The 13,525-nt window shown below is 44.7% G+C and overlaps 4 protein-coding genes across 4 annotated transcripts; 1 reads left to right on the top strand and 3 right to left on the bottom strand.

The window, feature by feature from the left end:
- Nucleotides 1-201: 201 nt before the first annotated feature.
- On the bottom strand, nucleotides 202-987 carry L199_007992 (uncharacterized protein; the record flags this gene model as incomplete). The annotated part of the gene is made up of 1 exon (XM_064893678.1): nucleotides 202-987. The coding sequence occupies one exon, from the start codon at nucleotides 985-987 to the stop codon at nucleotides 202-204; it is 786 nt and encodes a 261-aa protein (XP_064749750.1).
- Nucleotides 988-1,373: 386 nt separating this feature from the next.
- On the bottom strand, nucleotides 1,374-1,670 carry L199_007993 (uncharacterized protein; the record flags this gene model as incomplete). Its single annotated transcript, XM_064893679.1, has 1 exon — nucleotides 1,374-1,670. One exon carries the CDS (start codon nucleotides 1,668-1,670, stop codon nucleotides 1,374-1,376), a length of 297 nt encoding a protein of 98 aa, XP_064749751.1.
- A 1,257-nt stretch (nucleotides 1,671-2,927) lies between these two features.
- L199_007994 (uncharacterized protein) lies at nucleotides 2,928-8,228 on the top strand (the record flags this gene model as incomplete). The annotated part of the gene is made up of 17 exons (XM_064893680.1): nucleotides 2,928-3,140; nucleotides 3,201-3,374; nucleotides 3,437-3,781; nucleotides 3,834-5,096; nucleotides 5,151-5,167; nucleotides 5,229-5,632; nucleotides 5,693-5,707; nucleotides 5,764-5,824; nucleotides 5,880-6,462; nucleotides 6,514-6,656; nucleotides 6,718-6,835; nucleotides 6,908-6,983; nucleotides 7,050-7,249; nucleotides 7,319-7,561; nucleotides 7,642-7,797; nucleotides 7,884-8,020; nucleotides 8,105-8,228. 17 exons carry the CDS (start codon nucleotides 2,928-2,930, stop codon nucleotides 8,226-8,228), a joined length of 4,272 nt encoding a protein of 1,423 aa, XP_064749752.1.
- A 194-nt stretch (nucleotides 8,229-8,422) lies between these two features.
- On the bottom strand, nucleotides 8,423-11,375 carry L199_007995 (uncharacterized protein; the record flags this gene model as incomplete). Its single annotated transcript, XM_064893681.1, has 11 exons — nucleotides 8,423-8,795; nucleotides 8,882-9,010; nucleotides 9,095-9,525; nucleotides 9,589-9,672; nucleotides 9,726-9,871; nucleotides 9,933-10,134; nucleotides 10,211-10,454; nucleotides 10,543-10,718; nucleotides 10,792-10,959; nucleotides 11,032-11,310; nucleotides 11,373-11,375. The coding sequence occupies 11 exons, from the start codon at nucleotides 11,373-11,375 to the stop codon at nucleotides 8,423-8,425; spliced, it is 2,235 nt and encodes a 744-aa protein (XP_064749753.1).
- Between the last annotated feature and the right edge of the window lie 2,150 nt (nucleotides 11,376-13,525).

The raw sequence follows: 13,525 nt of genomic DNA on the forward strand, positions 1-13,525 counted from the left end.
GTCTCTTTTGATGTTGGGATTGATCTAGATCATTGTACATGTCGAATAAATATCTGCTGAAGTTAGGAAGATAACCTAGATGCAAATAATCCTGCACTTGTGTACTGTATTTATTGCATAGAATGGCCCAAAACGCATAGTGCTTAACTTACACAAACAACGACCGACCGCAACTGTTGAAAATGAGGTACAGTACACTAATCACTTCTGAACGCTATTATTGGCGTGTTGAGGAGCCATACAAGACTTGACACCCTTCGCGAATATTTGTCGCCTATTCAGTATGTCCAACCACCCTGAAAGTCTTCCATAATCAGTATTGAAGTTTGTCCATGTCTGGGTTTGACTTTGATTATCGAATGACCTGAAATGATCCATAAAACCGATTATCTCCCTAAGTTCAGCTTCTTCTTTCGTCAACCCGCTAATGAGATACTGCTCAGACGGAGCTTGATGACTATCGTACGCCGCGAGGGATTGAGCAACGGCCATCGTAAAAGTTGGTTTAGGGTAAAAGAAATAAGTTTGATCGTAATGATTTTTGGCAGATGAGAAACTATTTCTAATCCGCGGTATATCACTTTGAAATAACGCTTTTGCGTATTCCCTCTTGAACTCAATCGAATTAGTGATGTTCCTAATATTTATATCAGTAGTACTCGTATCAGACTCTGATTGTCCTTGTCCGCACGATGTTGAGATATCTGTAATGATTTTATCTCTGATCGATTGATTAGAGGGTTTATCCCATTCTTCGCTGAATACCTTACAGAAGGTTTTACAGCTTTCGACCACAGTTCCAAATTCGTATGAGAACACTTGACCTAGTGTGATTGCTTCTGAGAACTCTTCAAAATCAGACATTGACCTGCCGTCGAATAGATGTTGAGAGGAACTTGGGCCTGTTGTCTTGTTGGAACTGGATTTGGCAAACCTTGTAAGAGTGTTCGCCACTTTGGCTTGCAGATCAGATATTTGAGTGCTCATGTTTACTCGATCGCGTAGTCTTTTAAATCTACTTGGTCTTGGGTGGATATGCCGGAAACGGTTGCTATAGATGGCCTTTAACTTGAAATACAAATTCCATATTGAAATAATACATTGTCCGGTGTAACACTCTCCGCTGTTATTGTCTATAGATGGGTCAACAAGCACTCAGAAGCATCAACTAGAAAGGAAGTGATTTTGGCATGGGATTGGAAGGCACTTGCGTGACCCCCAGTAATGTCCAACATCCCTACAGAGGATGCACCTCTATTGTAAGTTCTGACGGAAGGCTTGTTGTCGCAACTACTGAATACCCCATGCATGAGATGATGGAAGTGATTGTATCTGTCAATCAAGCAAGTCACTCTGAAACAATCCTGATTACGTTATTGAAAGGAAGGTTCTCTTTCGGTATCAGCGTATTGCCATAGTTCTTCGTCAGTCGGAACAATCTGATCGTCACGTCCAATACTTCGACACCAAGCTTGACCTGCTTGAATAGCGTAAATACGAGCGGTGATCACCTCTCCATTATTCCTCATGTACTCCGCTAGTACGGTGTTAATCTCGTCTTTGGCCTGCTTGACTAACTCGTCACCGCCTTCAATATCGTACTCGTCCACTTGATCCATTGCCGTAGCATACTTGTTCTTGATTGCCTCACGAGTCCATGAAGGGATCATCCTGGAGCATGTGGTCGTATGATGCAAGAACTCGTTACACCGATCATGGAACGTGTTGTACTGGCTCGCTGTTCATTCCCGTCCCATTAGATCTCTCCACCGAGGCATTCTGTCCGGGTTGCGACCCATGAAAATTTTGTGGTAAATCCAATAGATCATAAGAGCATCCGACCAGTCCATTTCCGGGCTCGTTCTGCATGGAAGGTTCACCCCTATTGATTAACTGACGTGTACCCCATAAGTAGCCCCTACATGGTGTCAAATAGAGCCAGAACGACCAGTATCAGTAATGTGCCAGACAATGATAGAGGGCAGAAACCCACACGATCGATTTTGACCATCTGACGGGCCGTAGGAGATTCCATCTCGTTGATCAGCTGTATACTCTTTTTCCGAGCTTTGTGAGTTGCTGTTCATGGCGTGGGGTAAAAATTTTAGTAATATCGTAATGGAACTATAATGACAAGACTGTGTATAGGTCAGTGGGACAGGATAAATCGAGACTTTGCAGCCGATCTCTGATAGACTGAAGGGTACGCCTCGTCGTAACAGGTTTGGGTTCTTGCCTTTCTGTCGAAGGAGTGATCGGCGAAGGATCCAGGAGAAGTTGTCCTTTCTGATCGAAGGATGGAGAATGTTTGGTTCTGAGCCTAAGGAACGCATCTGGAAATCAGAAATTCCATCCCCTTTGTACAGGGGGATTCGGTAAATGGGGCAAGGTAGAGTTGTTGTGTACCGAGAGATTTCCGAAGCTGCCTCAAGAAAGCAAGTCTCAACCTTTTTGTCGGACATACTGCAGTCCAGCGATCCTTCCAGGCTGCCCTATATATAAAAGGATATACAGATTCTCAAAGTTCGCGTGGTGAGCGTCGCTATTTTCCGGTGACTTACCAGGCAACGATTGAACCTAGGCTATAAGGTTAAAAATTTGGAGGAGACCACGAATCGATGGCATCTAGCTAGGACGAGCGTTCATACTGTATCTTAGCCGCTTCTCATGTTCATAATCGTTCTTTGCGAACACGAATGCTCACTGCATACTGAACAGCGCGAATTGGGACAGGACAGATCGTAGCGAGTGCAATTGGTTGCTGCCACTATGACTTTGTGCCACCCAGCCTGGCTGTTTTTGTTTTTCGACCTGACGATCCAGGTGGAGGAAGTTCATCCTTGACCCAAATCGAAACTCTTTTCGCAAGGTTACTGCATCATCGCACTGTATACTTTCTACCGGTCAGGCTTCACTTTGATCAGGTCATGGCTCCGAAGAAGCGTCCGGCAAATGTCGTACGATCTGGAAATGCAGGCAATTCGACCAAGCCAACCAAGGAGAAAGGCAAGGATGAGCCAAAGCAAGATGAAGGTCCAGCTAGACCACCACCACTCTTCCCTGCAGGATACAAGTCACCGCTGACAATTCTGAATGAGAAGTGTCAGAAGATGGGATGGGAGAGACCGGTCGTAGAGTCTGTGAGTCTGCTCGTGACATGCTCCTCGAGGGTTTCCTGACAATTCGAATTATACAACTAGCGACCCAATAGAGGATCCGATCCTCAGACCTTTACTGGTTTTGTGATACTAAAGAAAAGGGTCAGCAAGAATATATACAATCTGGATGAGGTCAAGATGCAACCTCATACCCCTCTAGAGATAGAATCATCAGCCATGGCTAGACACTATGCAGCGACTTATGCCCTGTTCCGAGTGAGTTACAGTGAGACTTACCATTCAGCTCGCAGCTCACATTCCTCGTGTCTGTTACACAGTTTTGCTCGCACTTGCCTATGGCTATGACCCTTCCCCCTTCTATACGACCTTACTGGTCTACCCTTACTGCTGAAAAAGCCGCTGCTCCCCCTCATCGATCCTGGGAATACGACCCTGATCCGTTCGCGGCTAAGAAAGAGGTTGAAGATCGTCAGAATAAGAAAAAGGATAAGGAGGCAGCGAGAGAAGCAGAGGTGGATGGTAGGAGTGCGGGACCAAGTGGCAGAGGTACGCCGGTGGCCAGGGAGGCTAATCAAGGTGGTGGTGGAACTGCGTGGGACAGAGCACCAGAAGTGAAGATGGCTTCTAGCCTAAGGGAAACGGTAGAAGCGACCGTAAGGAAGGTGAGTTGTCAGGTTATTCGAAATTCCATGTCAAGCTAATATAATGTACCAGATGATGCAACAATTCCCGTCAGCGGTACTCGAAGCGAGTCGTGATGCTACTGCTACAGCTTCGACTGCTCCATCCGGCGTCTCCACACCTACCCTTGACCTGCCTTTTCTTCAAGCCCAACTCACAAACCTTGGATTCCGATCAACCCACATAACTTCCGCTCTATCCGCCTTATCAGCCGCCAACGCTCGTCTTCACTCTTCATCTTCGTCGACCAAAGACCCTTTGGTACTTTCTCTCAGTATTTTATCACCATTAGAAGCAGCTATAGAATGGTTATTGCTACATCTGCCTGAAGACGACTTACCACCTAGATATCGTCCATCTAGCTCTTCTGCAGATTTTATCACTGGAGCTTCAGCTACCTCCGGAGGCAAGACTGCGTTAGTGAAAGGATGGCTGGTAGATAAGCTAGTAAAGCAAGCTGGATTCCCTAGAAAAGCTGTAGAGACTATCTTAGCGGAGGAACAAAGAGAATCAATTGTGCTGGATCTGCTAGGTCGACGCTTATGTGAATGGGAGACGGATGAGGACGGATGGGGCGTGAAGGAGTATGGAAGTGGGTGGACAGGAGACGAGGCTGCGGACGAGGAAAGGAGGATCACTCGTGAAGAGGAAATTATGGCTTTGGAAGCTGTTTTAGGAGAACGATATCAGCAGTTATCATCCACAGAATCAACTATCAGTATCGAATCGGAATATACAGCAGATTCGATTCGATTGCATATACTCTTTGATCAACATTCGCCTTACCCCTCACCGCAATATCCCAATCATCCGCCATCCTTCTTCATCTCCTCGGATACCTTACCGGCGTATATCCGATTACACCTTCATGCTCAACTCCTCCGAGCATTCCGCGATCCGGAAAGACACGATCTGACGTCTGTGTTGGAAGCTGGTTCAGGAGGTGCGGTCTTGATTATGGTAGAATACCTCGAAAGCACTTTATCGTCTGTTCTGGAAACACCACCAGATGTGGGAGAAGTCACCAAGTACCTAGTACCGAAAGTCGAAGATGCCATCTCCACAAAATCCGACACTCCTGTCAAGAGGAAACAGAAACAGAATAAAGAGTCCTACAAGCGGAAAATTCCGACTGTAGAAGAGGAAGAGGCTGTTAGGAAGAAACAGAAGGGGATGATGGATAATCCATCTTATGCACCGATGTTGGCGGATAGGATGAAGCTGCCTGCATGGAAGGAAAGGGATAATATTACCAATGCCCTTGAATCGAATAGGGTATTAGTGGTTGTCGGAGAAGTGAGTGATCCATGTCATTCAGCAAGAAGGATGTCGCTGACGTTTTGATGATAGACTGGTTGTGGTAAGAGGTACGTGTACTGGATACATCAAAACTACGAATTCGCATCGCTGATGTTATCTATTCTATAGTACCCAACTTCCACAGTTCATTTTAGACCATGAGATCAACGCTGGTCGAGGCGCAGCAACCAATATAATCGTCACGCAACCTCGACGAGTGGCTGCGATGGGTGTGGCAGCCCGTGTAGCGCAGGAACGACTAGAAGACGTAGACAAGTTGCCCGAGACGGTCGGATATGCCATCCGTGGAGAACGGAAGTCCTCGGCAGATACCAAAGTACTGTTCTGCACTACTGGTGTTGTCTTAAGGAGATTGGGCAGTGGAGATCCGGATTTGCTAGGAGTCAGTCATGTGGTGGTAGATGAGGCACATGAGAGAGGTGTCGATACTGATCTACTGATCTGTTTGTTGAGGGATTTGCTGGAGAGGAATAAGACCATCAAGGTCATTTTGATGTCAGCCACAATCAATGGTATGTCAGTTGTGGCATGGAGATCTTTGAGTTATAGCTGATTCAAAATCCCAACTTCAGAACAAATTTTCATTAGTGAGTTACGTTTCGAAAAGCCCATTATATCGAGAGTCTCAGCTGATATGGTGCAGACTACTTTGGCGGATGTCCAAGTCTCACCATACCCGGATTCACGCATCCGGTTACTGATCAGTGAGTGCGTCCTTTCATATGATTCGACTATCTAGGACTGATCCGGCGATTATAGTTATCTTGAAGATGTTATATCCGAAATTAAATACAAGCCTCAACCATCCCGATTTGGTCCTCGTCAGACCGAAGAACAGAAAGCGGCTATCCGAGCTGAATTTACCAAACTCAAACTCGATCTCGATTCTCAACGAGCTCTAGAAATCCTTGCAGGCACAGATAGGATAGATTACGGACTTGTCGGTGCTATAGTCAAACATATAGTGGACAATGCCGAATCGACCGCAGGAGCGATATTGGTATTTATGCCTGGTGTAATGGAGATTCGCCAGTGTATCAACGAATTGCAGAACACCGCCCTCGGTCCAGTTGAGATTATGCCTCTTCATGCGAATCTTTCTTCAGCCGAACAGAGGAAAGTCTTCTTGCCTACTGCACCGAAGAGAAAGATCGTCGTAGCTACCAATGTAGCTGAAACATCTGTTACAATTCCCGATGTGATCTATGTGGTGGATGGAGGAAGAGTTAAAGAGACTCAATATGATGCGGAGAATGGGATGCAGAAATTGGTGGAATGTTGGACTAGTAGGGCATCGGGAAGACAACGGAGAGGTAGAGCAGGTCGTACGCAGCCTGGACAGGTGAGTTTTCGATCGACATGATCAGGGAGTGGTCGTTAATCGGATGTGTAGTGTTATAAGCTGTATACCAGAAGAACGGAGAATAACAGCATGCCTCGATTCCCGATACCTGAGATCCTTAGGACACCATTGGAAGCGCTATTCTTACAGGTGAAAGCCATGAATGAAGATACCGATGTCAAAGAGTTCTTAAGGTTGGTCATCCATGATTCTTTGATATAACTGTATGAGCTGATTTGCGATGGGGGAATACAGCAAAGCTATCGATCCGCCAAAAATGGATGCTATCAATGCTGCTTGGCAGACGCTGCAGGATCTGGGAGCTGTCGAGAGTGAAGATCACAAGAGTCGGTTGACTGCCCTTGGACGTCATGTGGGTATTGTCCTCCCGATCGCTAGGGAAACAACCCATGCAGGAGCTAGCAAGCTGATCCATATGACATAGATGAGTATGATACCTGTCGATCTTCGTCTTGCCAAGATGCTGGTGCTGGGAACGATATTCAAATGTCTGGATCCGAGTGAGTTACACAGGTCGGAAATGCTGGCAAGAACATGTTAATAATTCATCGATCGGCTCGCGTTAGTTCTCACTATTGCTGCTTTGCTTTCATCCAAACCCCTCTTCACCTCACCAATGGAGAAGCGTGACGAGAGCAAGAAAGCCAGAGAATCATTTTCATGGGCCAGATCAGATTTGCTCACCGATGTAAGGGCTTATGATGCTTGTATGGCTATAAGGGAGAAAGGTGGAAGTCACGGTGCTGTCAGGCAGTTCTGCGAGCAGGTATGTCTGCGTCTCATCTTACTTCTAAACCTTCACAACAAAGGCTGACGGTCGATTCCTGATAAACAGAACTTTATCAGTTCTACAACCTTGCGAGATATCACTTCCCTCCGCAGCGACTTCTTATCTGCCCTATCTTCAATAGGCTTCATCTCGTCGTTGAATAAGGAAATAGCCAAATTCAGCGTCAATTCGAAATTCGACAATCTCGTTAAAGGGGTTATTGTTGGTGGATTATATCCTAGGATAGCAAGGATTGCCATGCCAAAAGCGCAATTTGAGAGAGTCCAGCAAGGTTCTATACAGAAAGATGTAAGTGTCCCATTACCATATTGTCATTTTTACTATGATGTGATGGAAAGGTAATGCTAAATTCTATTGGGTGTTTATAGCACGAAGCGAAAGAAGTCAAGATGTTTGATCAATCTGGCCGAGTGTTCATACACCCAACTTCGGTTCTATTTAACGAATCGGGATTCAAATCTGGTTATCTGGCTTATTTCGGCAAAGCTGAAACGTCAAAAGTATTCTTACGAGATGCTACAGAGGTGAGCGATCTCACTATCTCGCTGCTTGATTTCGTTGCATCTCCTATGATTCTGACCACACGTCCCTTCGTGATATGATCATACAGGTCCCATTATACGGGCTGTTGCTTTTTGGCGGTAGTATCACCATCAATCATTGGGCAGGAGGTATAATGATAGGTAAAGATGGTTTTGTGAAACTGAAAGCTGGAACAAGGATCGGAGTGCTGTGTTCACAACTTAGGTAAGTTCCTTATCATATATGGTGTTTTCCAGGTCAAACATCTACTGAGTGTTGATTCATGTGCGGATCGCTTCAACCGATCAGACGTTTACTTGATGCTCAATTATCTGAACAAATCGAATCTCCCCATGCAGTCGATATGTCAGGCCATGAAGAAGTCGTAGGTGCGATGATGGCGTTGTTGCAAAGAGATGGGTTGTCTTTGTAGATCTACCATTTTCGCATATATCATAATCCTAGACATAGAGAAGGTAACATCAATCCAATTTAATGCATTGAACCTGTAGACGAAATATAGATAACAAGTAATACAATGAAAGTAATCCATACCATTATTCAAAGTTAAACCAAAAACAATAATCCTATAAACGAATAGACGAGACAGCAATTGTAAGTTAAGGTCTATACACCAATCCTCTGCACGACCTTCTTCATACCTGTAAACTTTATAGTTTCCCTCTTCTCCATGACATACAAACATCTTTCCAAGGCATGTTGAGAATATCCTTGACCACTTACAAACTCTCTAACGAGCGATTGATAAGACGTCGTCCAACCTATTGGTAATCTTCTTTTCAGTTCTTTCTCAATCTTATCAATCTCATCATTCAATTCGGTCCTCGATAATCCTTCTATACCCGATCCGATCGATACCGCATTCATAGTGGAGAATTTGAATAGTCGAATGGATTCTTCAACGTGATGAGGTAATACTCGGGGTGATAAGGTTATTTTGGCTAGGGATTCGGATATTCGAATGATTGCTTCGAGTTGTCTAAAATATACAACAACAAGATGATCAGGATTGATCATTTTGTGTATACGGCAGTGGTAGGGAGAAGTGATGATTACTTTACTCACCGAACTGTTATAGGAATAGAACTTCTCTCATCGTTATCCCTCTCTACCTGAGCGACTTCCTTTCTTAATCCAACAAAGTGCGACGACAGCATCTCGGCAGCTTCATTGCTCAACCTTGGAGCACATCGTCTGTTCGACACAAGCAAAAATGTATTCAATCAGTGTCCTTCCATTACGAACTTTTGGTGACAAGTGGATCAGAAGTTAACTCACGATTTACAGTATGACACATATCTCTTCATCTTCTCAATATCGATCTCTCCAACAGCTTCATTCTCATTCTGTCTATTCATATGAATATTCATAACATGTTTCGCTATTGTTCTGTCCCTCAATTCATTATGTTCATCTTTAACAATGAAAATCATATCGAATCTGGATAAGATGGTAGTTTGGAAGTCGATATTTTCACCAGGTGACTTCATATCGTCATATCGACCGAAAACGGGATTGGCAGCTGCCAATACGGAGGTACGAGAATTGAGAATGGTCGTTATACCTGCTTTGGCAATTGAGATGGTTTGTTGTTCCATCGCTTCGTGAATTGCCACTCGATCTTCATCCCTCATTTTGTCGAACTCGTCGATACAGACTACCCCTCCGTCGGCTAGGACCATAGCTCCTCCTTCAAGGTAGAATTCTCGCTGTTACCGCATTATAATATATCAGCTGAAACCGTTGTTTTGACCAGGCTGACTTTCACTCACAGATACGGGATCACGCTGTACCGAAGCTGTCAGACCAGCCGCAGAGGAACCTTTACCAGAGGTGTATACCGATACGGGAGATACCTGAAGAAGCACGACATGAGCTAAATGTCATTCAAATGCGGATGCTAGCTCACCTTCTCCACAAACTTCAGTAGTTGAGATTTGGCAGTACCAGGATCACCCAGTAACAGAACGTTGATATCTCCTCTCAACCTCATTCCATCAGGTAAAATCTTCTTACTTCCACCCATCAATAAACAAGTAACGGCTTTCTTGATATCTACATGTGGATAAGACCGTCAGTTAATCCTCCAGGAGCACGCCCGGGTTCAACAACTGACCTAGATTACCATAAATACTTGGTGCTACACTGTTGGCGAAACGCTCATACAATCCTTCACTTCTAGCTAATTGCTGGAACTCCTCTTCCTCCTCCGGGGAGAACACCCTTGATCCAGGTGATGAAGCTAGGGAAGTATCGAGCTCTATGCCCAATACTCTCAAATATGGTTGTCGAAGTGCAGGTGCACCGGAGGTCTTGGCCTGATCAATCAAGTTCATCAGTTTGATATGTATTATGGCCATTCTGAATAGCAGATCATCTTTTGGTAAAACTTACATTCTTTGATGAAGGGGCGAAAGTCGAGTATATACCGGTCGCGATAATTCTTGAACCGGGTACAACTCTACCTGTCAAATACCTCTCCGCATGTAACATCATATGTCTTGGTAATTCACCGACTGGAACCATATCTGGTGCTTCTTGGAGTTTAATGGACTGTTGATCTACGAACCTACATCGATCGTGAAGAATGACATAGGGGTCGAGGGGACAATCTTTAGGTTGACCTTGTGGAGCGGGACTGATTATCGTACCAGGGCATCAGCTCGTGTTCTGGTTACATATGAACATGGTCGAGTGAGCTGAAGGAGGTAAGTGATATCACTTACGCATCACATCGTCTTGGCAATGCAGCTCTCTCACCACCCAAAGTACTTGGTACTTTCACGGTCTTCACCGACCGACACCCTTTACATTGTAAGTGCAATTCGGTAGCCCTCGAGGAGAGTTGCGAGGCATTGATGACGATACCAGGGAGTCGAACGAGGGTTGTCAGTGTATTTGCCTGTTATAACCACGCTCTTATCAGCTCCATTTGCTCGCAAAAGCGTCGCGGAACGAATAACTGAATCACCCACATTTAGCTCTCTGAACTGTAGCAAGTTCATCCCACTTCTAATCGTCACTTGCATATCAGGGATGGAATCGACCGCAGGCGTACTGGATTGACCTTGACCTTGTGTCTGAGTTTGGTCGTGAGTGGGATGTAAGAGTTGTCTTGCCAATCTCAGTAAAGCGGATTCCAACTATACATACATAATTATCAGTCAGTTGATGTCCCTTGCGACCCGAAGAGCAGAAGGAAGGTCCAAACTCACAAGAGGAATCATTTCACCTGGATTCTGCTGGATCTTCTGCGCCAGTTCATTATTCCACGCTATCATATCGTTCAAATCCACTTCGAGCGTGTGATGGTGTAATAGCAGAGCGGAACGCAAGGCATCTCTGTAGGTGAATTGCCCATTGATCCTGAACCCACTGAGGAAATCGAAGAATAGCTTTTCGATCTCTGAATGACTGTTCTGTTGGGCTTCTCCTTGGAGGACACCGACGGTCCATACTCTGCCTTGTTCCTGTTGCAAGATGAAGATCAGTTCCTGTGTGATGGCATATCACAAGGTGCTTGATGATATGAGAGAAGGACGAGGGTTCAACGTACCATTGTGAGAGAGAGATTTCCGCTTGTAGGTGGACTTGCCCAAGAGTATGATATGATTCCTTCAGATGAGTCGATGGTGAAGCAGAGATAGGTGGCGGGTGTGGATATAGTGGTTATCAGATTAATGCAATTTGGACTGGAAAGTTGCAGATGGGAGATAAGATGATCAAAAGACGAGAACATGAGCATCAACGCGTCTTTACCCTATCCCAATCCACTTTTTCGCGACGCGACAGGAATAACTTACTAGGATGGCTGAATCTCAGAGTGGTCTTGTATTAGTTCCTCCCATTTACACCGAGGCTCACTTCCCCCCCACTTGCCTCCACTCTCGTCTCACTTTACCTCGTTGTTTTATCATCATCCATCAATCATCCTTCACAACCATCATCACGATAATGAATACCTGATCACTGTGACTTGACGAGCGACACCACCACGGCCGACTTCTTACTGTCTATCGGCTTTCTACGGTTCTATTTTTGTCTTGCGATATCGACCTACGAGTACGAGTACCCTCCTTTGAATTCATCTACGCCCTCACCCCAACACGTTGCATGACCATCAATCATCACTAGCTATTTGCGCACACAATGATCGACATCTCTTCTGCACTCTTGGAACCGTATGCCACATCTCTGTTTTCCTCCGGTAACCCGAATGAGGTATGAGGAGCATCGACTGATTACGTCTACAACCTACCTGTCATCCAACCTGTGTATCTAGGATGATCTAGCGCACGTTTATTCAATGTCTCATAACTCGAGCCGTACGGATAGTATAGGACTTGGTTGATGTTCCAGGTCCTGTCAAGATCCGGTGAACCCATCACAAGACCCGTGTTCCGTCCAATCCATTACGTCAACATCGATCTATACACTACAACCTCTCGATCTCGTGCTGTACTGATGATATGGATTTTATCTGATGGTACACCGTCGAAACTCAATTATTGACGGTCATTTAGCCGAATTACCTTGGCTTTTGGCCTCGACCACATTTGAACCAAATCGATGTAAGCGAAAAAACAAATACTGTATTATGGAATATCAGATAATATCAAATTGATCGATCGCAAACTGGACCAGATATCCCTTTTTCTATCTGATCGAAGAGACGCCCCTCTCCGTTAAACTCGTATGTCAATAGACCTCGAGGCTAATCAGGTATATATTTTCCGTCTACCTGAACCCCCTTGTGATCCATGGAATCCGGAGTGAAACAAGGGTTACTTGGCTTATATGGATGAAAGCTCCGGCCGGCGGCAGTAGCTTGGTCTAATTTGATGATGTGATGTGGTGATACATCTACGGTATGTCTCGGATGGGATGGTGCCATAAGGTTCACTACGAATGTACCTTTTACCTTTCTTTACTCGGAGATTTTTCTTAGTGTACGTGAGTGGGGAAATAAACCAAACCATACCAAATCGTGCACAGTCATTTACTGCAATATCGATTAAATCCCAATACCAAATTTCTGGTAGAACGAAAATATAAACATTCGGTATATCTCCACTCTCCTATCAATGGTCAAACGCATTATATTATCATGCTCTATGCTTATTTAACGCTATCTTATATCCCTCGAATTGTCAAAATATCAAAGACCCCCTTGGATAACTACTCCGGTCATATAGGATTTGGAGCTGAGGTCGATCTATATGTTCCAACGCCCACAGCGTTACGCCCTCGAGGTCAATTACGGAGAGAACAATAAAGCGATCATCTACTATCACTGTGTCATCTTGTTTCAATTACCTCATCGGGCTATAACACAGACGAATTCAAGATCAAGTCAGGGCGATCAAAATCCAAGTAAGCGAAAGGAGGGTATTTAGGGTATTGATGGAGGCAATGAAATAGAAAGAGCAAATACAAATACACGCAGATCAATCTACTTTTGGAGTAACACTGACACCACAAGATTGAGTCGTCGATAAAGTCATGTCACTCGGAATACAACATCAAAACATATGAGATTAAGATTGATATTGAATGACGACTGAGGCGGTTATGGTCTAACTTATACACACACACAAGAGCGGCCATCATCCTTCAGAATCGATTTCGGAAAAAGGAGTACAATCAACTTTCACTCTACTTACCTCTCTTGTAAGCCAATACTAAAACAAATACAGATACATATAACAG

Source organism: Kwoniella botswanensis, chromosome 3, assembly GCF_036426115.1.
Source record: "Kwoniella botswanensis chromosome 3, complete sequence".
Classification (NCBI taxonomy): Eukaryota; Fungi; Basidiomycota; class Tremellomycetes; order Tremellales; family Cryptococcaceae; genus Kwoniella; species Kwoniella botswanensis.